Raw genomic sequence first — 26789 nt, 5'->3', positions numbered from 1 at the left:
TGGTTGTGGAGGTGCATCCTAGTACTAGGAGGTCATCCTAGTACTTGGGAGACTGAGACAGGATGATCACAGGTGTGAAGCTAGCAAGGCTCAGCAACTTATCAAAACCCTGGTTCCAAATAAGAAAATAAAATAGGTCTGGGGATGTGGCCTGGAGGTAGAAGGCCCGAGTTCCACCCCCAATAACACACAGACACGCAGTCTCGCTAACTTGCTGAGGCTGGTTTTGAACTTGCGGTCCTACCTTAGCTTCACTAGTCGTTGACATTACAGTTGTGTATCAACATGTCTGGACTACTTGAAATGATTTTTAGTTGTGTGTGTGTGTGTAGTGCTGGGGCTTGAACCCAGGTGCATTCTACCTTGGAGCTATGCCCCCAGCCCTTTTTATTTTTTATTTGGAAATGGTCTCACTAAGTTGTGGAGGCTGGCTTCGAACTTGTCCTCTCCTGTCTCAGCCTCCTGTGCTGGTATTACAGGCATGCACCACCATGCCTGGTGTGAGAGTATTAAAGTTTTAAGACAGGTATGGTGGTGCATGCTTGTAATACCAGTACTTGAGAGGCTGAGACAGGAGAATCACAGATTCACGGCCAGCCTCAGCTACTTAAGCTCTCTGCAAGTTAGTGAGACCCTGTTTCAAAATAATAAGAAAAAGAGCTGGGCTTGGAGGTAGAATATCCCTGGGTTCCATCCCCAGTACCTCATACACACAAAGTTTTTTTTTTTTTTTTTTTTTTTTTTGTGGTACTGGGGATGGAACCCAGGGGCTTTCTACCTCGGGGCTACACTCCTAGACCCATTTTATATTTTATTTGGAAACAGGGTCTCCGAGTCATAATAAGTAGCTGAGGTTGGCTTTGAAATTGTGTGATTCTCCTGTCTCAGCCTCCCAAGCACTGGGATTACAAGTGTGTGCCACCATGCCCAGCTCAAAAAAGTTGTAAGTAAACCGGACGTGGTGGTGCACGCTTGTAATCCCATCATTCGGGAGGCTGAGACCGGAGGATCGCGGTTCGCGGACAGCCTCAGCTACTTAGGCCTTTCGCAACACAGTGAGACCCAGTTTCAAAATAAAGAATAAAAAATAGGGCAGGGATGTAGCTCGGAGGTTGAATGTCCCTGGGTTCCATCCCCAGACCTGAAAAAAAAAAAAAGTTTTAAGTATTATTAAAAATGAAAAATTTAAAAAAGCCGAATCCTTTGCAGACTCCCATTTGCTTCATCCCTGGACATCTTTTTTTGTTTTGTTTTTTGGTACTGGGGATGGAACCCAGAGGTATTCTACCTCTGAGCTACACCCTCAGCCTATTTTTTATTATTTTGAAACGGTCTCACTGCGTTGCAAAGAGCCTCACTAAGTAGCTGAGGCTGTCTTCCAACTGTGCTCCTCCCGTCTCAGCCTCCCAAATGCTGGGATTATAAGCAGGCGCCCCCACACCTGGCTGGCTTCTGGCTGGCTTCATCTCTGGAGGCTCAGCGTCATCACTTTCCTGTGTCTTGAGTGATGTGGGTCCCAGCCCCTCCCAATTTTTGTCTTCTCCAGTGCCAAAGCGTGTTTGCTCAAGTGGGTAGGTTCAGTTACACAGAGGTCATAAAACACCTTAATCTTGGCTGAAGCGTGGCCCTAGACTGATGGAAGGGCCACCAGCCAGTCTGTCTTCGCTTTGTATTGTGGTGAGTCACAGAACCCGAGAGCATGGAGGTATAACCTACTTTCTCATTCAAAAGCAGTGACATGACCCTCAGGTGCTAATGACTCCCTTGAAAGCCTGTTCCAGGTTGACCTAATTTTAAGCGGAAATAGGTTTCACTTCAATTTTGTAGGTTAGGTATTTCAAAGCTATTGGCTTTATGTAGCTGGTAGCTTTGAAATACCCGGCTTTGTAGTCATAAAATTGTGCTTATGTTTGAAATGTCTTTCACAATTGCTAAAGTATTTGCATTTTTGTAACTTTCTGGCAAGATCTTGTCCCCATTTGCCAGTGAGACAGGTGCGAGGTTGTGGGACTTTAGCGTTCATACAGCTGGCCAGACACAGAACGGTCTCCACCCAAAACATTTGTTTGGTACCTGAGACTGAACTCAGGGTCGTTCTACCTATGAGCTACACTCCCAGCTCTATTTTTAAAATTTGAAACAGGGCCTTGCTAGTTGTTGAGGTTGTCCTGAAAACCTGTCTCCTGTCTCAGCCTCCTAAGTACTGGGATTACAGGTGTGTGCCACCATGCCCAGCTGAGACCAGGAGTTGTAAAAATGACTAAGCAGGGCATGGTGGCGCACGCTTGTAATCCCCGCGCTTGGGAGGCGAAGACAGGAGGATTGCGCAGATTCGAAGCCAGCCGTGCTGGCTTAAGACACCCTGTTTCCACATAAAAAAGTATAAAATAGGTCTGGGAGTGTAGCCCGTAGGAGGATAGCCCGGAGGTTGAAGGGCTTCCAGGAACCCCAGTACCACCAAAAAAAAAAAAAAAAAAAAAAAAAAAGACAAAGAAATCCTTCATTTCCCCACTCAAATCTACTGATGAACCCTATGAAAAACCAAAGGCTTGGCCGACATCATCTGTAAGTTGGTGACGTGACCTGGAGCAAATCCTCACCTTCCGGCTGCCTTTGTGAAAGCAAAGTCGTTGCTTGTGGTGATCTCTGGGAACTTGTCCATTTCACATTCTGTTATTTTCTCCTGCTCTGGGATGCTCCCCATCCTCTTCCTGGCCTTTCTTCCTACATTCCTCCCTGCTCCTCCCTTCCTTCCGCCTTTTACATTTGTCCCTTCTGCATCTGCTTCCCAACCCCTTTGCTTTCCTGGTTACCCCATTCCACCCAGATGGTTATGGAAGTGACATCATTCATCTCCCAGGCAACTGTTTCTAGGGTAGTGACATCATTCAGTCACCATGGTAACACTCTAGGAGGACACTTCTGCATTGAAATGGGAACACAGAATTATTATGTATGTCTGGCACTTGGGCTAATGCATGGAGAATATATTTTTCCTGGTACTGAAGATTGAACCCAGGAGCATTCTACCCTGAGTTACAGCCCAGCCTTTTTTATTTTTTTGTTTTGAAACAGTCTCACTAGATGCTGAGAGCCTTGCTCAGTTGCTATTAAATTGCCCAGGCTGGCCTCCAATCTGTCTCAACCTTCCAAGTACTGGGATTGCAGGTGTGAGCCACCAGAGCCAGCAGGGAGAATAATAAGAGAAATGTTGAGGGAGCAAGAAGCAGCTTTATAGCCTTTGGGGGGAGAGTGGGAACCAATGTGGAGCTGGGAAAGAGCAGAACCTCCGGGGAACCCTTCTCTCTCCAGTAACTGGGCTGATTCTGTATCATGTCACTTGAGATGAATGAGGACACTTGTGCATGGAGGACAAATGAACACTGGGTTCCTCCAAGCAGACCAGGGTGTGTGTCCCTGCCAGAGCCAGGCAGGTGCCTCGCTGTTCCCTTACCCATGGTCCACCCAACAAGGAGTGACTTTCCTTCTTGTGTGTGGGGATATTGAGGATACCACTGGGAGCAAAACCAGCCCAGGGCCTGTCCTAAATGGGATGCATGTGTGCGTGTGGGTGTGCGTGCGTGTGTTTGGGGGGAAATCCGGGGGCTGAGAGCTAAGGCAAGTGTTCATGACAGATAGATGCTAGGAGCAGTTTGCACAGGGAGCTTCCAGGATCCCTCCCTGTGGAGGGCAGTTAAGGGGTGGGCAGAGTAGGGAAGAAGATTGTTTTGCACAGGAAAGAGCATATGCAAAGTAAGCAGGCAGACATCAAAAATGAAAGGAGGGCGGAGGCCAAGCAGCTGAGCCAGGGCCACAGGACCAGGCCTCACAAGGCGTTGGAGCCTGGGGCTTTGGCCTCCATTTCCCCAGTACTGGAAAGCCCCTTGGAAGGAATTCTAGCACCTGGAGACAGGATCCTGTTTGCACTGCTAAAATTTCATCCCAGCAGGTAGGCATGGTGACACATCTGTAATACCATTACTTGGAGGCGGAGACAAGAGAATTGCAGATTTGAGGCCAGCCTCAGCAAGTAGTGAGACTCTCATCAACCTAGTGAGACCCTGTTTCAAAATTTAAAAAAAGCAGCCAGGCGTGGTGGCGCACGCTTGTAATCCCCGCGCTTGGGAGGCTGAGACAGGAGGATCGCGCAGGTTCGAAGCCAGCCGCGCGCGCTGGCTTAGGAGACCCTGTTTCCAAATAAAAAAAATGTAAAAATAGGTCTGGGAGTGTAGCCCAGAAGTAGAAGGGCTTCCAGGAACCCCAGTACCACCAAAAAAAAAAAAAAAAAAAAAAAAAAAAATTTAAAAAAAGCTGGGCGTGGAGCTGAGACCGGAGGATCGTGGTTCACAGACAGCCTCAGCTACTTAGCGAGGTCCTTCACAACTCAGCGAGACTCTGTTTTAAAGGATAAAAGGACTAAAAAATAGGACGAGGGGTGTAGCTTGGAGGAAGAATGCCCCTGGGTCCCATCCCAAGTACCGCAAAAAAGGCAAAAATTAAAATAAGAAAAAAATAGGGCTGGTGATGTAGCTGAGGGGTAGAATGTGCCTGGATTCAACCCTCCGTGCCATACTCAACCCCCAGCACAAAGACAAAACAAAAATTCAGAGAAAGAAAGGTTTATTTGGCTCACAGTTTCAGAGGTTTAGTCCATGGCTGGCTGGCTCCAAGGCAAAAACATGGCATCAGGGTGTGGCTGAGGACATCTGTTCAGAGCAGCTAGGGAACGGGCAGAGAGAGAGAGAGAGAGCGAGAGAGAGGGAGGAAGGAGAGCGAGCATGAGCCAGCCCTGATTCAGTCATTTCACCTCTGAATACTGTCGTATTGCCAATACATGAGCTTCCTCAGGGACAGTCTCTGCCTCCCCAAATGTCTTTACCTGGGAAGAGCTGGTTTTTGCTTTGCTTTTGGAGGAGATAATGGGGCATGACCATTCAGCAGGGACAAGGGCAATCTCTTGTGTTTGTAGATTGGGGTCACTTGTACCAACCCCAACAAAGGTGGAGACAGCCATGTGTGCAAATGATTTTTTTTTTTTCAGTTCTGGGGATGGAACCCAGGGACATTCGACCTCCGAGCCCTGCCCTAGTCTTTTTATTTTTATTCTTTTTTTTTTAATTGATGCACTGTTTTCATACATCATAGTGGGATACAAACTTTTGTAGACATACATGCACACATCGCCCAGTCAGCCCCCACCCGAACCCCACCCCATTCTCTCCCCATCCCTCCTTCCCATGCTTGGCTTAGTGGTTGACATCTAGTATTATAGCAATTTATCCAAAATTAAAAATGATAATCTCACATAACAGTTTCATTTGTCTGATACCAAGCTTTTGAAGACTTAAAGATAACATTTCAATATTTCTTTTTGCTTTCTTTCTTACCAGAGAATATTTTTTTCTATTTTTTTAGATGAAACTATCATATATTTATATATTTATTTTTCAGAAAAAAATCTATCCTAATATGGAATATGGATTCTAGATACCCAAAACGATCTTGAAAAAGAACAAAGCTAGAAGATATATATTTTCTGATTTCAAACCATTTAAAGCTACAATAATTGAAGCAGTGTAGTACTGTTCTAAAGGCAGATATATAAACCATTGGAGTTAAATACAAGCGTAGAGCTAAATTCTTCCCTCTATTGTCAAGTTATTTTTGACAAGGTTTCCACGAACATTTGGTGGTAGAAATAATAATCTTTTAACTAAATATTGTTGAAAAATAATAATTACATGGAAAAGAATAAAAATGGACCCTTACCTAATCCCATATACAAGTATTAACTCAAAATAGATAAAAGACCTAAATATAAATCTTAAGACTATAAACTTTTAGGAGAAAATCTGGGTCATAAAACCTCACAACATTGAAATTGGCAGTGATTTCTTGGATATGATTTCAATGGCACAGGCAACAGAAGATTATACAAACTCCCTAAAAAATAAAAAAATACTGTATATCCAAAGACAATGTAAACAGAGTTAAAAGTTACTAATAGAATTGGATAAAATATTTCCAAATGCTATATCTGAAGGTATATTAATATTCCAAATAGAAATCCTAAAAATTAACAACAATAAAGGCAAACAATACAATTTAGAGATAGGTAAAAGACTAACATAAAAAATGAATCTCCAAAGATAACCAATCTTCGTTGTCTGTTGGATGGAAACTCTTGTTTCTCTGGTTCTGGTGTGTGTTACCTATTTCTTCTTTGTAGTTAATCTCTTTGAGTATTTTCTCTAGCGCTGGTTTTGAAGACATAAATTCCTTCAGTTTCTGTTTGTCATGGAAGCTTCTTATTTTTCCATCTAATTTGATAGAAAGTTTTGCTGGGTAGGAAATTTTTGGCTGGAAGTTGTTTTCTTTCAGAGTTTGGAATATGTTACTCCAAGCCCTTCTGGCTCTCATGACTTGGTTTGGGAAGTCTGGAGTGATTCTAATTGGTTTGCCTCTGAATGTCACTTGGCCCTTTGTTTTTGTTGCCTTTAAGATTCTCTGCTTGGCTTCCACATTGGTCATTTTGACAATTATGTGGCGTGGGGATCCTCTTCTCCGATCCTGTCTAAAGGGAGTTCTATAAGTTTCCCGGACCTGTGTATCAACCTCTTGCTCTATGTTTAGAAAATTTTCTGCTATTACTTCCTTGAAGAGATTATTGATCCCTTTGGTTTCACTTTCTTTTCTTTTCCCTCCTCTATTCCAATTATTCTTAGGTTAGCTCTCTTAAAATGGGCCCATATTTCTTCAATGTCAGATTCCTGCTGTCGGATATTTTTTTCTAGATTAGAAACTATGCGTTCATTTTTGGATTGATCATCATCTAAGAGCGAGATTCTATTCTCCATGTGGTCTAATCGGTTGTTTGTACTTTGAATTGAGGCCTTTACTTCATTAATTGCATCCTTTATCTCTTTTTTGGCTCTCTCTGAATTCTTTTCGAAACACCTCTATTATTTGTATAGTTATTTTCCTGATTTGATCTTCTAGAAATCTCTGATTTTCTGTTTTATCAGGTTCTGATGTTGTGGGGTTGTGGGCATTCATTGCTGCATTGTTATTCCTCTTTCCCATGATTTCGGAAGTTTGTGCCTTCTCTGGGTTCTTTCCTTGGGTCGCTACGACTTCACTTAAGGTGCTCTGGATCTCGAGTCTATGTTATCTCAGTTCCCACTACTCCTTTACTGGGTTGTATCACAGAGTCTCAGACCCAGGGAGTCGATAGAGGCTGCTTTAGACCATGGGGGGGTGCCAGGTTGGGCATTCTCCTATGGTGTGATATCTCTGCCACCACCACTCCCCCACTGGGTCAAGTCCCTGGGAGTCAGTACTGGGATTTCTCCTCTAGGGGTCCCAATTTGACTCACTGTTGAGTGCGCAGATGGAGCTGTCGTGGACTCGGTGAATTTGCTGCTGCTGCCACCGGTAGCAATATGGCGCCGCTGCCGCGCCCTCGGCTGTGAGGCTGGCATATTTCTTTTCTGTTTTTGAACTTCACTCTGAGTCCCTGCAGGGTGCGCTGAGCCTAGCCCCTGGGAGCTTTAGATGCTCTCTGTGCTGAGAAATCTGTCCAATTCCTCCCGGCTGTTCCACAGCGGCTTACCTCGGCTCACTGTCCGCCGCTCCTCTCTGGAGCTTGGTGGGCTGTTGAGTGTGTTGGTCTGGTGCCGTCAGGTGAACTCGCCACTGCCGCCATCAGTAAGGCGCTGCTGCCGCGTTCTCGGGCGTGAGGCCGGTGTATCTCCTCTCTGGTTTCTGAGCTCCGTTATGAGTTCCCTTCCTCTCTGGAGCCTGGTGCTGCAAGGCAAAATGGCTCCCGCCGCTTCACGCCACGGCTCCGACTGCAGCACTGCGGTCTGGTTTCTGGTGTCTTGTTTTTCCAGCCCTCTTTTCCTCTGTCCCTTAAAATTACATTTTTTGTTTCTCTGTTGATGGTGTTTTCTGGCTATGAAAGGGGCTGATTTTGTGGTAATAGAGATTGGTTGTTAGCGGGGCTCGTAAGCCCCGTTTTACTCCGTCGCCATCTTCCCGGAAGTCCCTGTCATTAGTTTTAATCTTTTTTTTTTTTTCAGGACAATCAGATCATCTAGTAGCTTCCTAAGATAGAAGGAAGCCACCTCATAGGAAGTAAATTTAGTGTGAACTTGAATATTTGAAAATGCCTTGCCGGGCATGATAGAACACACCTGAAATCCTGGTACTTGGGAAGCTAAGACAAGAAAAGAACAAGTTAGAGGCCAGCCTCAGTAACTTAGCCAGTGTATATCAGCTTCTATATACCAAGGTCTTGTAACGGACTGAGATGACAAGGATGTGGGTTCTTGTTCTTAGCTAGTATTTTAAAAATCCAGAACTATACTTCTGCAAGCGTATGCAACTTTTATTATTATAAAGGCAGAAAGAAGGGACAGAATTTTAAAGCACTATGTCAGAGAGAGAGGGACATATGGAGTGCCTTGAAAACAGTTTTTATAAAGATTCATTATCTCTCATCTTGCTTGACCAATAGTCTTTCTGACCTAACAAAGGTGTGGGTCTGCCCATTAGCTCTGGTGCAAGCCTTTTGATATGATTATGAGGATTTACTATCTCCCATCCTGCTTGACCAGAAGCCTTCTTCCTGCCCTGCTGCAGGTGTGGGCTCACCCCTGTCTCCAGTGCAAGTCTTTGTTAAGACCAAGATGTGTTACTTGGTCAACAAAATGAGAGGTCACATGGTATCTTCCCCCTTTGACGAAGGCCTGTACCATCCTCCCACATCCTTGGGAAGTTTTAGCTTATCTGCTAGAAGTTATTTATTATGTAAACTTGTCTTTAAAATATGAAGGCCCTGGGCTACAGCTCTTTTGTGTACTTGCTAATCACTTTTGGTGCTGAGAATTCTGCCTCCCCCTCCCTGCCTAAATGCACAGCACCCAGGTTTCTCCCAAATTCCTGGGAAACCAAGTACTGGGACTACAGGTATGCACCACCACGCCCACCTTGGACACTTGTTATTATATAGATCCCAAAGAGCTTTAGGAGTCAAGTGCCATAAAATGCAATGAAAACCAAATTCATATTTCACAATAGCCTGCTACCCCTGGAACAGGCCAGGACAGCTTTTTTTCTTGTGTGTGGTACTAGGGATTGAACCTAGGGAGTTCTGCCTCCAAGCAGGCCCCTAGCCCTTTTTTAAATTTCTTTCTCTTTTCTTTCTTTTCTTTTTCTTTTCCTTTTTTTTTTTTTTTTTTTGTAGTACTGAGTATGGAAGTCAGGGGTCTTCTACCTCTGGGCTACAACCCCAACTCTATTTTTTAATTTCTTATTTGGAAAGAGAGTCTTACTACATTGCTACATTGCTGAGGCTGACCTCAGAACTGGGATCCTCCTGTCTCAGCGTCTGATACAGCACTGTGGGCCCAACTAAAATTTATTGAATAGGAAATTAAAAGTGATAGGCAGCTTGGTGCACCTTTAACAAGTCTTCACTACAAAATCAGCAGGAAATAGAAAGAAAAGAGAAGAAAATAGCAGCATGCTGGCACACACACTAGAGAGCCCCCAAATGGAACTCTGACTCCCTTTCGGGACCTCAGTTTTTATAGAGATTTTGAACTGGTATCTTCTTATCAGCGTTACCAAGGCAAAGGGCTGGTAACTTATTTCTTTGCCAGGTGGTGCCTCTGCCTCTGGATGATGCGCTTACTAAGTGCAGGGGTCAAAGATCTACCTGGCTTCACCTTATATTTATGGTTCTGAAATGCCCCAGGCAGTCACTGTGGTCTTACGGTTTTTAATTGTCTCTACATATTTTTAGTGCTAAAGGCTTTACTGTAAGTAAACTTAGGACAAAGGGCAGAGAAAGAGGAACGCTGCATTGTAAGAGCTGCTGCCCATCCCTGCCTGAGTGCCTGCGCAGCACCCAGGCTCTGACTGCTTTTCTTATATTTTGGAAATTAATACCAGAGCAGTTTTTCAGTACCGGCACACTGGATTATAGGCATGTGCTACCACACCCAGCTCGACATCATTTCTTACTGTAATAGTCAACTCTGCAAGGAAATGGACTGAGCTTGAAATCGTTATCTTTTGTTTGTTTTGTTTTGGTTTGGTTTTTGTGGGACTGGGGATGGAACCCAGGGTCATTCGACCTCCAAGCTACACCCCCTGCCTTATTTTTTATTCTCACTGAACCCGGGTCTCACTGAGTTGCAGAGGACCTCACTAAGTAGCTGAGGCTGTCCGCGAACCCCGATCCTCCGGTCTCAGCCTCCCGAATGCTGGGATTACAAGCGTGCGCCACCACACCCGGCTGAAAGCATTATCTTAAGCAAAGAAAGCCAGGCTCAGAAAGTCAAGGGTCGTATGTTTCCCCTCATACGTGGAAGCTAGAGAGAAAAAAATGGGGGAAAAGGAAGAGAGGAGAAGGGAAATCTCATGAAAATAGAAAAGAGACCAGTGCCGTACAAAAAGGGGTCAAGAGGAAGGGAGGAGAGAATGGCAAGAGAATCCTGGGGATGAAAATGGCCACGTTATGGGCACATGTGAACATGTCACAGTGAATCCCACTAATGTATGTAGTTACAGCGCGCCAATAAGAAATTTTAAGAAACAAAAACATAAAAAATAACCAGACATTGCGGTGTACGCCTATAATCCCAGTACTTGGGAGACTGACAGGAAGGTCACAGGTTTTAGGCCAGCCTCAGGAATTTAGTGAAGCCCTCCATATCTAAGACCCTGTTTCCAATTAAAAATAAAATAGAATAGAATAGGGCTGGGGGTGTCGCTCAGAGGCAGAATGCCTCTGGATTCAATCCATTAAATAAATCCTGCAAAGGGACACTCCCCTTCTGGGAAACCATCATCTGGCTGTTTTCCTAGTGCATGATGCTTTCCCACAGGTCATCGTCCAGCGCTGCCTGTGTGGCAAGGACATGTCTCACGTGAAGGCTGCCTGCATTATGTGTGGGTACCTGAAGCTGCTGCCCTTGTTCCTCATGGTGATGCCGGGGATGATCAGCCGCATCCTATACACAGGTGAGCCACGAGCCCTCCACAACTTAATGAGATCCAGTTTCAAAATAAAAAGTTTTGGCCAGTCTCAGCAACTTAGAAAAGCCCCCCACAACTTAATGAGATCTGGTTTCAAAATAAAATGGTCTGGGAATGTAGCTCAGAGGTAGAATGCTCCTGGGTTTAATACCACACACACAGAAAGATAGCTTGCAGGTAGAAGCCCCTCGGTTTTAGTTTACAGTATGAAAGGGGGAGAGAGAGAGAGAGAGAGAGAGAGAGAGAGAGAGAGAGAGAGAGAGAGAGAGAGAAGAAGAAGAAGAAGAAGAAGAAGAAGGAGGAGGAGGAGGAGGAGGAGGAGGAGGAGGAGGAGGGGAGGAGGAGGAGGAGGAGGGGGAGGGGGAGAGGGAGAGAAGAAGGAAGGAAGGAAGGAAGGAAAGAAGGATAAAACCTTGAGAAAAGAAAATGCCATGCTACAAGAGAAGGAAAAGTAGAGTCGCAGGTGGAAGGAACCGCATGTACGGCGGAAGACATTGGCATACATGGCTCAGTGTCCTCACCTCTTAACCCACCTGCCCGTCTCATTGTTAGCATGGGAAGCTGTGAGGTCCCTTGTCACGAGTGGCTTTAAGAAAGTCTAGAGAACACCATGTCAGGCACTGAGTGACAAGGTATGATTCAGCAGATGTGAGTTGCAGTGTTGAGTGTGGTGTCTTTTTTTTGGGGGGGAGGAGTACCGGGGATTGAACCCAGGGACATTTTGCCTCCAGGTTACACCCCAGCCCATTTTAATTTTTTATTTTGAAATAGAATCTAAGTTGCCGAGGCCGGTCTCACACTGAATGCTCCTGTCTCCGCCTCCCAAGTACTGGGATGACAGGCATGTGACCCCATTCCTGGCTCTTCCTCCAGTGTCTGTGGGTTGTATCTGGCTGGCCTTCTCCCTGAACTCACCCCGCATATCTCCACAGACATCGTGGCCTGTTCAGTACCTTCTGAGTGTATGAAACACTGTGGCGTCGAGGTTGGCTGCACTAACTACGCCTACCCACTGCTGGTGCTGGAACTGATGCCCGCTGGTAAGTCAGTGTCCCTGGAGCACAGCCTCTGAGGCTTGGTCCACAGAAGGCCAGGAGGAAGGGCTGAGGAGTGATGCTTAGTACTTTCTTCTTCTATTAATTCAGTTTTATTCAGAGAGTTTCCTCAAGCACCTTCTGCATCCTGCCAGCCAAATGCTAGGCCTGGAGCTCCCAGAGATGATGCCAGTGCAGCTTCTGTTAGAAGAATCCTGACTCCCTCAGGTGTAGGACCATCTTCCAAGTCAGTCAAGAGGATTCAAATAAGCTCTCTGTCAGTAAGAGTTCTATAGCCACAGACGCACATGCTTGGAGGAATAGAGACTAAGTATCACGCTTTCTTTAGAGGTTGTCTCAATGATCATTCTCACTGCTGTGGTCCAGAACAACTGAGCATACCACTTAGAGGGAGGAAGATTTGTTTGCTCACAGTTCTGGAGATTTCAGAGGTTCATTCTATATCAGTCCAGGTCTTTGGAGCTCAGGGCATGGTGGGAAGCAGAAAGAGGGAGAGAGCAAGCGCCCTGCTCTCATATAACAGAGGCCAGGAAGAGAGAGGCAGGAAGGGGATTTATGGGCACAGCACCTCCCCAAGGCCACAGCCTCAGGGACCCATTTCCTCCATCCACACCACACCCACCTGGATCCTCACCCAGTAAATCCATTACACACTTAGGAGATGACAGCCTTCACGACGTAACCACATCAACTCTGAACATTCATACAGGAGATTTTCAGGGGACACTCTATATTTAAACCATAACAGAGATTAAATATCATGCTTTCTTTAGGCCAGTGATACTCAAATAATGGATCTCAAACTACTTATAACTATTTATTGAGTGTGTGCTATGTGCCATTTACTGCTTGAGTACTTAGAAAACATCAGTGAAGCAGGCATTGTGGTACACACCTGTAAATCCCAGTACTTGGAAAGCTGACAGGAGGATCACAGGTTCAGGGGCAACCTCAGCAACTTAGCAAGGCCCACCACAACTTAGTGATACCCTGTTTCAAAATTAAAAAAAATAAAATATGGATAGGGATGTAGTTTTAGAATAAAATGGGGATTGGCTTCATCCCTAATACAAAAGAGTAGAGGAAGGAAGGAAGCTCCTTCATGCTCAAAATGGCCATGTGTGTCAGAGAGGAGAAGGGGCACAGAAACCCTCCGGGCTACACTCCCAGACTTATTTTATATTTTATTTGGAAACAGGGTCTCTTAAACCAGCAAGGCTGACTTGTTATGTTTTTTTTTTTTTTAAACTGAGTCTATCATCCAAGCATAATGGTGCATTATGGTCTGTAACCTGATACTTGAGAGGCTGAGACAGGAGGATTGAGGCCAGTGAAGACCTGTAGCAACTTAATGACACCCTAATTAAAACAAACAAACAAACAAACAAACAAACAAAAAACAGATCTCTAAGTTGTTGACGGCCTCACTAAGTTGCCGAGACTGTCCTGAAACCTTGACCCTCCTGTCTCAGCTTCCCAAGTCCTGGGACAACAGGCATGGGCCATCACCCCTGGCTCCAGACTTCAAGGATCTGGACAGCCAGGTGCTGGCCAGCACTTGCACCCTCTTCACCCTAGGACTGCGCGGCCTGATGCTGTCGGTCATGCTGGCCTCCCTCATGAGCTCCCTGACCTCCATCTTCAACAGCGCCAGCACCCTCTTCACCATGGACCTCTACACCAAGATCCGGAAGCGCGCATCCGAGAGGGAGCTCCTGATGGCAGGACGGTGAGGGCACCCCAACCTCCAGCTAGGATTACCCTGGGCAAGGGAGATGCCTGGACCCTGGGCTTCCATGCAAGGAGCAGAAAGGTCTGCAGTGGAGAGGGGGTGATAAGAAGCCACCTCATCTAGCTCCCCTCTCTCCCTACACAAACGCGGGTGTGCTCTCAATGCCACCGGGTGTTTTTTGTTCAGTCCTGCCCCTCACACAACTGCTCCAATCACATCATAACAAGTTAAACATTCCCCACCCACTTGGGTAGGTTTTGGTTTGGTTTGGTTTGGTTCTTATATGGGAATTGGACCCGGAGGCATTCTACCTCTGAGCTACACCCCTAGCCCTTTTTATTTTCCATTTTGTGATAGTGTCTTGCTCAGTAGCTGAGAGTCTCACTAAGTTACTGAGGCTGGCCTCAGATCTACAATCCTCCTATCTCAGGCTCCCAAGTACTGAGATTATAACTATGCGCCACCACACCTAGCCTTTTTTTTTTTGTCACTAGGAATTGAACACAGGGACATTCTACCTCCATGCTAAGCCCCCAGCTCTATTTTATTTTTATTTTGAAACAGGGTCTCACTAGGTAATGAGTCTCACTATTTGCTGAGGCTATCCTCAAACCTATTATCCTCCTGTCTCAGCCTCCCAAGTACTGTGATTACAACTATGCACCACCATGCCTAGCTTGTTGTTGTTGTTCGTTTGTTTGTTTGTTTCAGTTCACTCATTTCACTTTTCTTTATGTATTTTTGGTGCCCTGTACCAAAATATTATGATGTAGCTCAGAGTTGTGCCAGTATTGTAGAATTGCTCCAGTATTAATTTCCAAGATGTAAAATGAAGTCCATGCCTGGGTACTGTGCAGGCACCCAGGCAGGAAGGGGCAGCAACTATTACACTTAGTAGGTGCATCGTCCAGTGGCAAAGAGGCACCACCTGGCAAAGAAATAAGTTACTAGTCCATTGCCTTGGTAACGCTGATAAGAACAGGCCAATACAATATCTATTTAAAGGCCGACGATGGATATGGGGTCAGAGGTCTATTTTTGGGCTCTCCAGCATGCCTGCACACTGCTTTTTCTTCTCTTATCTACTGATTTTGTAATAAAGGCTTGTTGTAGCTGCACCAAGCTGCCTATTAGTTTTTGTTTTGTTTTTGGTGGTACGAAACCCTTCTACCTCTGGGCTACACTCCCAGCCTATTTTTATATTTTTATTTGGAAAAAGGGTCTCTTAAACCAGCGAGGCTGGCTTCGAACCTGCGCGATCCTGTCTCCGCCTCCCAAGCGCGGGGATTACAAGCGTGCGCCACCACGCCCGGCCTGCCTGTTAGTTTTAATTTCCGTATTCAACAAAGTGTAGCTGAATAGAGGAAGAAGAGCCCACAGCGCCACTACATTGACAAGAGCGATAGGGACATCCATGCTCACAGCACTTGGTGGACTTCTTCCTCCCACTCTCTCTCCCCCATATGTGATATTGAGATTAACCTTGATCATGTTACATAAAATACCATGCACATAAAATCAGTGGAAGTGGGTATTCTCTTCCCCAACACCACCCTCCCTAGGACCCTTCCTCACTCAACTGGGGCTCCCCCTCCCTCATCCAAATTTCCTCTTGTATCCCAGCTACTCCCTAGTGCCCACATATGAGAGAAAGCATACGACCCTTCACCTTCAGTGAATGGCCCATCTCACTTAGCATTATATTCTCCATGTCCATCCATTTTCCTACAAACGACATATTTTTCTTTATTGCCGAGTTGAATCAATTGTGTGTATATACCACAGTTTCATCATCCATCCGTCTGTTGATGGACATGTAGGTTGGTTTCATGATTTGGCTATTGTAAGTTGAGCTGCTATAAACTTGAACACACATGTCACTGTAATATTCTGAAACCCTTTTGTTTCCTCACCAGGCTGTTTGTCGTTGTCCTGATTGTCATCAGCATCCTGTGGGTCCCGTTGGTAGAGGTATCTCAAGGTGGACAGCTGATCCATTACACAGAGTCCATTTCTAGCTACTTGGGCCCACCAATTGCCGCTGTCTTCCTGCTGGCAATCCTCTGTAAACGAGTCAATGAACAGGCAAGTGGACGATGCAAAACTTTTGCCCCACTACGGTGAAAAAAGTTGTTTTTTTTTCACTGGGTATTTTTTCTATCCTGTTTATACAGCTCAAGACCCATTTCCATTTCAATTATGACCAGCCACAATTTCTGGAGTGTGAAGATACTTTACATTTATATTCCACATCCAGAGTACAGCTATACATTAATTTTTCTTTATGATGCTGGGGATTGAACCCAGGAGCATTCTACTTCTGAGCTATACTCTCAGTTGAATGATGATGATGATGATGATTCTGGGAACTGAACCCAAGGCATTCTACTTCTGAGCTACACTATACCCCCAGCCCTATTTTATTTTTTATTTTGAAATAGGGCCTCACTAGATTGTAGAGGGCCTCTGCTAAGTTGCTGAGGCTGGCCTTGAATATGCAAGCTTGGCCTCCCAAGTACTGGGGTCACAGGCATGCACCACCATGCCCAGCCAGTCTTTACATTTCTTATAAAATATTATGTACATATATATTCCTTGATAAGGAATACAAGTTTTGACAACAGACTGCCAGGGTCCAATTATGGCTTTGCTACCTAATAGAATCAAATCACGCAGTCTCTATAAAAATGAAGACAATGATATTGCCGATCTTAAAGAATTGCTATGAGGATTAGATGAAATACAATATGTTGAGTGCTTAGAAGGAAACCTACCACAAAGTATGTTAATTGGCCAGGCGTGGTGGCAGAGGGTTGAGGCCAGCCTCAGCAACTTAGCGAGATTCTGATTCGAAATAAAAAATAATAGCTGGACGTGGTGGCGCGGTCTTGTAGTCCTAGTACTTGGGAGGTTGACACAGGAGGACTGTAGTGCAAGTTCAGCCTCAGCACCTTAATGAGACCCTCAGAATTTAGTGAGACCCTGTTTCAGAATAAAAATAAAATAGGGCTGGAGGTAGAACTCTTGAGGCAGAATGCTTCTGGGTATAATCCCCAGTGCTATAAAAATATGTTGATTGCTATCATCTTGCAAATAATTGCTCACATACATTCAGTCCTTTATTTTTCCTGGGCGTTTGCCTTATTATTACAATTTTCAGATGAGAAGCAGGTGAGGAGCAGTCAACGTCTCTGTGTTTTCCTCATGTTAACTTCACTTTGGTGAATGAAGTCTTACGATTCAGATTCAGTATTCCTCCGACCAAATCCCACACTCTTAACCATGCAATACCGCGCTCCTAAAACACGGCATCATGAGCAGGGGAGCAAGAGGCACATGCTTCCAACCACCATCAATTTCTTGGAAAAAATAAGTACCTCCAGTTGACAAGAGTATAACAGAACTCTCAAAACTACTTAATATCAGCTCTTCAAATTGTGCGATATAAATCATAGTTTTACTTATTCTACAAAATAAATCATAAGGTTTTAATCTGTCTCTTAAGACTCAAGAGGAAAACCTCAGTTTCACTTAGTGTGGACAGTAACATCCCGGACTTGGAGAACCAGTAGTGCAGCGGTTCCTGGGTGCGTGGTGCACACTGTAATCCCTGTACTTGGGAGGCGGAGACAAGGATAAATCTCAGCAAATTAGAGAAGTGTTCAGCAGGCCTAGAAAAAACGTATTTCAACTTAAAAAAAAAAAAAAAAAGCTAGGCATGGTGCTGCGTGCTTGTAATTCCAATATTTGGGAGGCTAAGATTAGGAGGATTGCAGGTTCAAGGATAGCCTTAGCAAGTAGTGAGACTCTTGCCAACCTCATGACACCCTGTCTCATAATAAAAAATAATAGGGCTGGGGGTAGAGCTCAGAGGTAGACTGCCCCTGGGTTCCCCAACCCAAAAAACCAACAACAGCACCCTGGTTTTCCAGGACCAGGGAGAGTGATGTCCCCAAACCTTTGCTCAAGGCTAGACCCGTGGTCATCCTTAGTTAAGAAGGCAGGCAGGATGATAACTTGTCACAGGCCAGCTAGTCCAATGGGGCGCGAGTTTGCTTGTGGTCGAGGGTCTCAGTAAAGGTGGGGAAGGATAGAGTGATTTTCCACAGATTCTCATCTGTAGCGGTTCTTTCCTAGGAAAATAATCCTATGATCGGCGCTTTAAAAAGAACCTGACATGGATCGATGCTTCTTGTGCAATCGAACACTTTATTTTGGACACAAGATTTTTTATATATTCCCCTCTCCCAGTGAATTTCTAGTAAAAAGAAGTGCAAAACACCCAAGGTACAAAAGCAAGATACACATGCAGATTACCAACCCTGAACAAGACAAAAGTAAGGCCTGGGATGTCCCAGGTCTTTGTGATTGAGATCTGTCCCATTATCTCAGGTGGGCCTTGTGCTCTGGAGCCCAGCCCCCTTTAGCTGCAGAGGCTTCTATTTGGCTAAAAGCCACACCCAAAATCCCTTGAAGAATTTAGTTTTTAAGATCACTCGAAGAATCCAGTTTTTAAGAGTTTTCTTTAACCTTTTCGGAGCTCTCATTACTAGGGCTTAGTCCAATGTCCTCCTTTATATATAATGGGGGACGAAGTCCGAGATTCCAGCTTTCATATAGTTATCGTAAGGAAAATCCGTGTTCCTTTATGATGATTTAAGGAACTTCGATGAATGTCTGCTGGATTTTGTCTGCAATGCTATCCGCTGTCTGAAAACTTAAACAAACTCATGACACAGTTTAGCAGGTAAACACCAAGAAATAACATGAAGTCTTTAGATTTAGTTGTCAGATATATTTCTCTAGCAGCTGAGCATTTTCCTTCTTTTAATAATCCATATTCCTATCACTAACCTTCTGCAACTTTCTTTTCTTTTCTGATTACCCTAATTCTCTCTTTCCCATTCGGGCCAATCTCAGGATAAGCTCTTCTTCATACAAAATACTTTCTTATTCTCACCATATTTTCTTTCTTTCTTTCATCTTTACACATCTGTTTTATTTGTCCTTTGTTTTGACATAGCTATTTTTAACCAGGTGGTGTCGCTGTAACTCCAGGCATCACTATTACTACGCGTAAAAGCCAAGGTCAAAGGTGGACTGGAATGTTGCTACTGCCTCTAATTACCATTTGAACAAGGCTCATCTAATTACCATTTGAGCAAGGCTGAAAGTTTACTGGAAGGAATATTTTACATGGATTTAATTTCTTTCGCCGTCCTAATCTTTTTTCCACCGGAGCAATTTCATGTGGAAAGTTAAAAGAATCATTACCAAAAGGATAGTAGTTATGAAAGAATATCTAAGAGTGGAGAATACTTTTTTGCCAGCGACCACACCTTCTCTCGCCTATGAACTGCAGGAATGCAGATGCCGAGAGGGCGTGGCTGCAGCTGGTATCTGCAATAACTCTCTTGTACTTGAATGAGCACCTCATCTTTTCAGAACACACTATTTCGTTCTTGTTCCTCTTACAGGGAGCATTCTGGGGTCTAATGGTTGGACTTGTGATGGGCCTCGTTCGCATGATTGCAGAGTTTGTCTATGGCACAGAGACCTGCGTGGCTGCCAGCAACTGTCCCAAGATTATCTGTGGAGTGCACTATCTGTACTATGCCCTCATCCTCTTTTTTGTGTCTCTTCTGGTCACCCTGGGAGTTTCCCTCTTAACAAAACCCATTCCTGACGTTCATGTGAGTACTGTAAAAAGGCTATACGCTCTTTGTCTTCTGAAACTACAACTTTTATATAAGACCGAGGCCAATGGGATCATTTCAGGGGTAGAATGAATTCCCTTGGGTTCAATCCCCAGTACCACACACCAAAAAAGATAAACGTTTAACAAGATGAAAAAAACTAATTACTGATCTGATTATTACACATTGAACACATGTACCAAGTTATCAGTCTGTCCTTCAAAAATATGCACAGTGATTTTATTATGTGTCAATTGAATTTTTAATGCAAAAAGTAGTCCCTAAGCTGGGCGTGGTGGGCATGCTTGTAATCCCTGGGCTTGGGAGGCGGAGACAGGAGGATCACGCAGGTTCGAAGCAAGCCACACTGGCTTAAGAGACCCTGTTTCCAAATAAAAAAATTAAAAAGTATAAAAATAGGTCTGGGAATGTAGCCTGGAGGTAGAAGGGTTTCCAGGAACCCCAATACCACACACACACACACACACAAAATAGTCCCTAAAACCAGGCACAGTGTCCTATACTTATTTTTTATTTTTTATTTTTTTGGTGGTACTGGGGTTCCTGGAAGCCCTTCTACCTCCGGTATACACTCCCATGGGCTACACTCCCAGACCTATTTTTTTTTTTAACATTTTTATATGGAAACAGAGTCTCTTAAGCCAGCGAGGCTGGCTCGAACCAGCGTGATCCTGTCTCCGCCTCCCAAGGGGGGGGGGATTACAAGCGTATGCCACCACACCCAGCTGTCCTATATTTATAATCCCAGTACTTGGGAGGCTGAGACAGGAGAATTGCAGGTTGATGGCCAGCCTCAGCCATAGTGAGGCCGTTCACAACTTAGTGAGACTCTGTTTGAAAATTAAAAAAAAATAGAACTGGGGTGTAGCTCAGAGGTAGAATGTCCCTGGGTTCCATCCTCAGTACTGCAAAAAATAAAATAAAATAAAATAAAAAATAAAGAAAATGGGGCTGTGTGTGGTGGTGCATGCTTGTAATCCTAGTACTTGGGAGGCTGAGACAGGAGGATCACAGGTACACAGCCAGCCTCAGCTATTTAGTGAGCCCCTTTGCAACTCAGTGAGACCCTGTTTCAAAATAAAGAATAAAAAATAGGGCTGGAGAATGTTGCTTGGAGGTAGAATGCCCCTGGGTTCAATCCCCAGTACTTCAAAAAATTAGTTCCTGAACAAACTAGGGTAATAATGACATTACTAATAACCCTTAGGTGATAAGGACAACATGTAAGTGAATTTATTCTCTTGACATTTTTTTTTAACCAGGGATGGAACCAAGGGGCATTCTACCTCTGAGCTGCACCCCCAGCCCTATTCTTTATTCTTTATTTTGAAACAGGGTCTCACTAAGTAGCTGAGGCTGGCCACAAACCTGCAATACTCCTGTCTCAGTCTCCCGAATACTGGCATTACAAGCGTGCACCACCACACCCAGCAATCTCTGACTTTCCTGAAAGTATAAATCCTGAAGTAGGAGTTTTAGGAATACTATGTGGAGATTTAATACTTCCAGAAAAACTAAAAATAGAAATAATTTTAAACAGTTAGTATGTTTTGGTGAGTGGTAGGAGACCATTTCTTTCAGGCCCATGCTCTGTCACCTAGTCTGACTTTTTTTTTTTTTTTTTTTTATGATACTAGGGTTCCTGGAAACTCTTCTACCTACAAACTCTTCTACCTGGAAACTCTTCTTCTGGGCTACATTCCCCAGACCTATTTTTTTATTTTTATTTGGAAACAGGATCTCTTAAGCCAGCACAGCTGGCTTCGAACCTGCGCAATCCTCCTGTCTCCGCCTCGTCTGACTTTTCTTTTTTTTTTTTTGCGGGTCTGAGGATGGAACCCAGGGGCGTTTGACCTCTGAGCTACACCCCCTGCCCTATTTTTTGTTCTTTACTTTGAAACCGGGTCTCACTGAGTTGTAGAGGGCCTCACTAAGTAGCTGAGGTTGTCCTCGAACCACGATCCTCCTGTCTCCGCCTCCCAAGCGCGGGGATTACCAGCTGCGCCACCACGCCCGGCCCCGTCTGACTTTTCAAACCACCAATAAAGGTGCAGTTTGGCGGTGCTCCGCAGTTGACCTTCTTAACCTGCTGCGCTTCTCCTCAGCTGTATCGCTTGTGCTGGGCTCTTTGGAACAGTAAAGAGGAGCGAATAGACTTAGATGCCCAAGACAGAAGGCAGGAAGATGATGGCAGTGTTGAAGAAGGTAATGTCTGACTTACATTTTGGTTTTCAGAGCTTGCTTTAGTGAGATTTGCTCCTGTGGGGAGGAGGATGAAGGAGCTTGGGGGTACTAGGAATTGAATCCAGGAGCATTTTACCTTCGAGCTAAAACCTCAGCCCTTTTTATTTTTTTTATTTTGAAACAAGTGTCTCAACTAAAGTTGCTAAGGGTCTCAACTAAATTGCTCTGGTGGCGTCAAACCTATAATCCTCCTGTTTCAGCCTCCTAAGTACTAGAACTACAGGCATACACCACCACACCTGGCTTGTTTTGGTTTCTTCAAGTTCAAGAAAGGGTTGAGGGCCTGGAGTGGTGGCTCACGCATGTAATTCCAGTATTTGGGAGGCTGAGACCAGAGGACCACGGTTCACAGACAGCCTCAGCCACTTAGTGAGGCCCTCTGCAACTTAGTGAGACCCTGTTTCCAAATGAAGAATAAAAATAGAGCTGGGGGTATAGCTTGGAGGTAGAATGCCCCTGGGCTCAATCCGCAGTACCACACAAAAAAAGAGGGTTGAGGCCTGCTATTCCTTTTTATTTTCTTATACCTATGCTCCTGACATGACTGATGTATGATTTTTCTGTTTTGTACTTAGTCTTTGGTTTTCGTATTAAGGTCATAGTGTTCCTAGAGAATGAATCAGGAAGCCCATTTTTCCATATTGTGGAAATATTTCTATAAGATTGGAATCATATATATCCATTAATAATACCATTAGAGGCCTATTAGAAGGTACTTCTTACCTACTGATGGATGACAGTTATGCACTGGTGATACAACTACATATGTAGGGGTTTGTTTTTTTTTTTTTTTTTGTGTGTGTGTGTGTGTGTGTGTGTGTGTGTGTATGTGTGGATGTGTGGATGTGTGTGTGTGTGTGTGGATGTGTGTGTGTGTGTTTGTGTGTGTGTGGTGCTGGCGTTTGAACCCAGGGGCATTCTACCTCTTAGCTACATTCCCAGACCTATTTTTTATTCTTTATTTGAAAACAGGGTTTCACTAAGTTGTAGAGGGCCTCAGTAAGTAGCTGAGGCTGGCTGTAAACCTGTGATCTCCTGTCTCCGCCTCCCAAGTACTGGGATTACAAAATGTGCCGCCACATCCAGTTTATGTAAGATTTTTGTTTCTTCATTCATCAGCTTTGGGAGTTCAATCCCAAGTTAGTTAATTAATTAATTATTGCTTTATTTATAGCCTCTTTTCTAACATGAGGCCATATACATTTGCCTCTAATAATGCCTTTTTTGCACTTTATAGATTTTAATTTATATAACTTCCATTATCACTTATTTCTAAATATAATTCTTGTAATGCTTTCTTTCTTGGTGCTGCTACTGGGGATTAAGTCCAGGGGCATTTTTTTGGTGGTACTGGGTTCCTGGAAGCCCTTCTACCTCCGTGCTACACTCCCAGATATATATATATGTATATGTATATATGTATATATAAATATAAATATATAAATATATATTATATATAAATATACATTATATATAAATATATATATTATATATATATATATATATATATATATATATATATATACACACACACACCTGGCTTCGAACCTGCACGACCCTCCTGTCTCCGCCTCCCAAGCGCAGGGATTACAAGCGTGCGCCACCACGCCCCGCGAGTCCAGGGGCATTCTACCTCCAAGCTATACCCCCAGCTTTTTTTTTTTAACAGGACCTCACTAAGTTGCTGAGTCTGAGCTCAAATCTGTGATCTTCCTGTCACAGCCTCCCAAGTACTGGGATTACAGGCGTGTGTCACTGTCCCTGGCTATCGTCTCACTTACATTATGATTTTTCATGGACATTTGAGTATAGAGGTATGCTTCAAATTTTTTGATACTATAACAAATATCTTTGTACTTGAGAATTTTTGTATTTTTGCCAACATACTTAGGACATATTTTTAGAAATTTGGTTGCTGGTCAAAGGGTTGATACCTATGAAGTTTTCTTATATGCTCCAAATTCTCTTCTTTATGATTTGGATTATGTTTAGCTGCTAACAATGTCGCGATGTAGCGGTGCCTGTTTCTTACAGACTTCATAAACTTGTGGATTTTTGCCACGGATAGATGAGAACTGATTTCTCAGTATAGTGTTAATTTTTTTTTAATGAGCTTAAGAATAACTTGTTTTTTTTATCACCTCTCTTTGCTGTTGTTTATTTCTTCCCTATTTTTGGAAATCCATTCTATATTATGGATATCAAACCCTTTAGGACATAGTAGGCAAGTTTCTCCCACTTTTCTTACTTTTTACTTAGTTTTTTTTTTTTTTACTTTATACCCACAAAACTATTCTATGTTTATATAATCACATTTATCTATATTTTCTTAGGGAATCTTCTAAGACATAGATTCCCAAACTTATTGGCCCCCGTTTTGGAAAATAAAAATTACACAGCTTCCTTTTGGGCAGTTCCACTGCCCCCTTATTTTTATTTTTTATTTTTATTTATTTATTTTTTTGGTGGTACTGGGGTTCCTGGAAGCCCTTCTACCTCTGGGCTACACTCCCAGACCTATTTTTACATTTTTATTTGGAAACAGGGTCTCCTAAGCCAGCGCACGTGGCTGGCTTCGAACCTGCGTGATCCTCCTGTCTCTGCCTCCCAAGCGCGGGGATTACAAGCGTGCGCCACCACGCCCGGCTCCCTTATTTTTATTCAGTGCTCTAAATTGCACCAGAGGTTACTGTGCACCCCACTTCCCCAGCAGTATCCCAGGCTTTGGGAATCAATGCTCTAATACAAATAGTTGTAATCTTTTTTTTCCTTCTTTTTTTGGTTCTGGGGATTGAGCCCAGGGTCATTTTACCCTTGAGCTATACCTGCAGTCCTTTTTTTTTTTTTTTTCTTGTTTTGAAACAGGGTCTCTCCAAGTTGCCCGGGATAGCCTCAAATCCACACTCTTTCTGTCTCAGCCTCCCAAACACTGGTATTACAGGTGTGCACATGAAGCCCAGCTGGTTGTCATCATCTCTTCCACTCATCTGTACTATACACTGGTAAGGATTTCTTTTCCCATGTTTTGTGGTAATTTGTCTTTCTTTCTTCTTTTCCTTTTTGTTTTAGAGCATCCTGAGAAATCTCAGGGGTGTCTCAAGAAGGCCTATGACTTATTCTGCGGCTTTCAGAAGCTAGTACCCAAGCTGACCAAAGAGGAGGAAGCAGCCTTGAAGGAGAAGCTCACAGACACGTCAGAGAAACCCCTGTGGAAGACCGTCGTGAACATCAACGCCCTCCTCCTCATGGCTGTCGCCGTCTTTATCTATGCCTATTTTGCCTGAACTCTGCCTGAGCCACTAGAATATTTACTAAGTGAAATATAACTTTATTGATTTTTTATTACAGTTGTTGTATTGCGAGGGGGATTCACAATTGTTGATTTTATACAGTTTGGTGACTTTAGACTTGATATTTTGCTTTTGTTTTTCCTTGTGTAAATAAAAAGAGTGATCATTTGTAAAACTAGTACACTTTTATCCTTTAAGTGTGTCAACCGTGCAAATAGGCCCCAGATCTTTTTATGGCTATTGAAATATAATTAGCAAAGAAAATGTATTTATATTTAATGTGTCCAACATGATGATTTAATGATCACAGTCAAATTAATTCACATAGTCCCCTTTCTTGTACGTGGAGAGAACACTTAAGATCTATGCTTTTGGCAAGTTTCAAGTGCACAATATGCCTGCAGGCTAGATCCCCAGAATATATTCATCTTATCACTGAACATTTGTGTCCTTTGACTAACAAATACCCTCCATTCCTCCACACCCTCAGCTCCTGCAACCAGCGTTGTCTCAGTCTGTTCTGTGATGCTTAGAATACTCGAGCCTGGGAAAAAGTAGGGATTTAATTTTTACAGTTCCACGGGCTAGAAAATCCAAGATCAAGGGACCAGCATCATTCCAAGATCAAGGGACCAGCTCATTCCAAGGCCAAAGTGGAAGAGAGCCCAGGAGAGAAGAAGAGGGGCCAGTCTCCTTTCATTAGGAACCCACTCCTGGCTCCTGTGATGACCACTTTTATCCATTCCTGAGGGAAGAGCCCTTGACCTAATCTCCTTTTAAAGGCTCTGCCTGTCCACACTGATCACTGAAAACTAGTTTTCAACAGTGAACTTTTGGGACACATTTGATCATAGTATCCCACGCCGGCGCCCCCAAATTAATGTCTTTCTCACAGCAAAATGTATTCATTCCACAAAGGCTTACAAAGGTTTTCGTTTGTTCCAGCATCAGCTCAAAAGTAAAATAATCTCTCAGGAAGCACAGAGTTGCAACTAAATCAGATATGGGTGAGACTCAGAACATGATTCAGCCTGAGGAAATTTCCCTTCAGCTGTGAGCCTGTGAAATTAAACAAGTTGTCTATTTCCAAAATACATTGATGGGACAGACATAGGAGAGACATTCCTTTTCCTGAGGGAGAGACAGGCAGGGAGAAAGGGAGACAGAGAGGTAATTGGCCCCTAATCCAAAACTCAAGAAGGAAAACTGTGTGTGTGTGTGTGTGTGTGTGTGTTAGTTACTGGGGAGTGAACCCAGTAGCATTCTCCCTCCAAGCTATACCTCCAGCCCTCTTTTTTATTTTTTGTTTTTGAAACAGACTCTCACTAGATTACTGAGTCTTGCTACATTGCTGAGGCTGTTCTCAAAATGCGATCCTCCTGTCTCAGCCTCCCAAGTATTGGAATTAAAGATGTGTCCCACCACATCCAGTCTATGTTTGGATACATGTATGTATACCTGATCATGCTTGTGTATGCACAAGTATGAACATGTATGTGCGTGTACCTGAATCACACAACAGATGCCTTTGATATATGATTCAGTGTTATGTAGGAGGAAGAGTAAATGGAACTGGAGATAAACATAAAGGTCAGGCATGGTGGCACACGCTTGTAATCCCAGCATTCAGGAGTGGAGACAGGAGGATCATAGTTAAGGCCCTTTGCAACTCAGTGAGACCCTGTTTCATGTATAAAAAAGACTA

The 26789-nt window shown here is 43.8% G+C and overlaps 1 protein-coding gene across 1 annotated transcript; it reads left to right on the top strand.

Moving 5' to 3' along the window:
• Nucleotides 1-1699: 1699 nt before the first annotated feature.
• LOC308278152 (solute carrier family 5 member 4-like) lies at nt 1700-25078 on the top strand (the record flags this gene model as incomplete). The annotated part of the gene is made up of 8 exons (XM_080717779.1): nt 1700-1705; nt 10896-11031; nt 11979-12086; nt 13680-13830; nt 15750-15918; nt 19311-19526; nt 21656-21755; nt 24864-25078. 8 exons carry the CDS (start codon nt 1700-1702, stop codon nt 25076-25078), a joined length of 1101 nt encoding a protein of 366 aa, XP_080573905.1.
• Nucleotides 25079-26789: the final 1711 nt, after the last annotated feature.

The sequence above is a fragment of the Muscardinus avellanarius genome, assembly GCF_963383645.1.
Source record: "Muscardinus avellanarius genome assembly, chromosome: 21".
Classification (NCBI taxonomy): Eukaryota; Metazoa; Chordata; class Mammalia; order Rodentia; family Gliridae; genus Muscardinus; species Muscardinus avellanarius.
The sequence above is the reverse complement of the archived record's forward strand: the minus strand, read 5'-3'. Positions and strand labels throughout refer to the sequence as shown.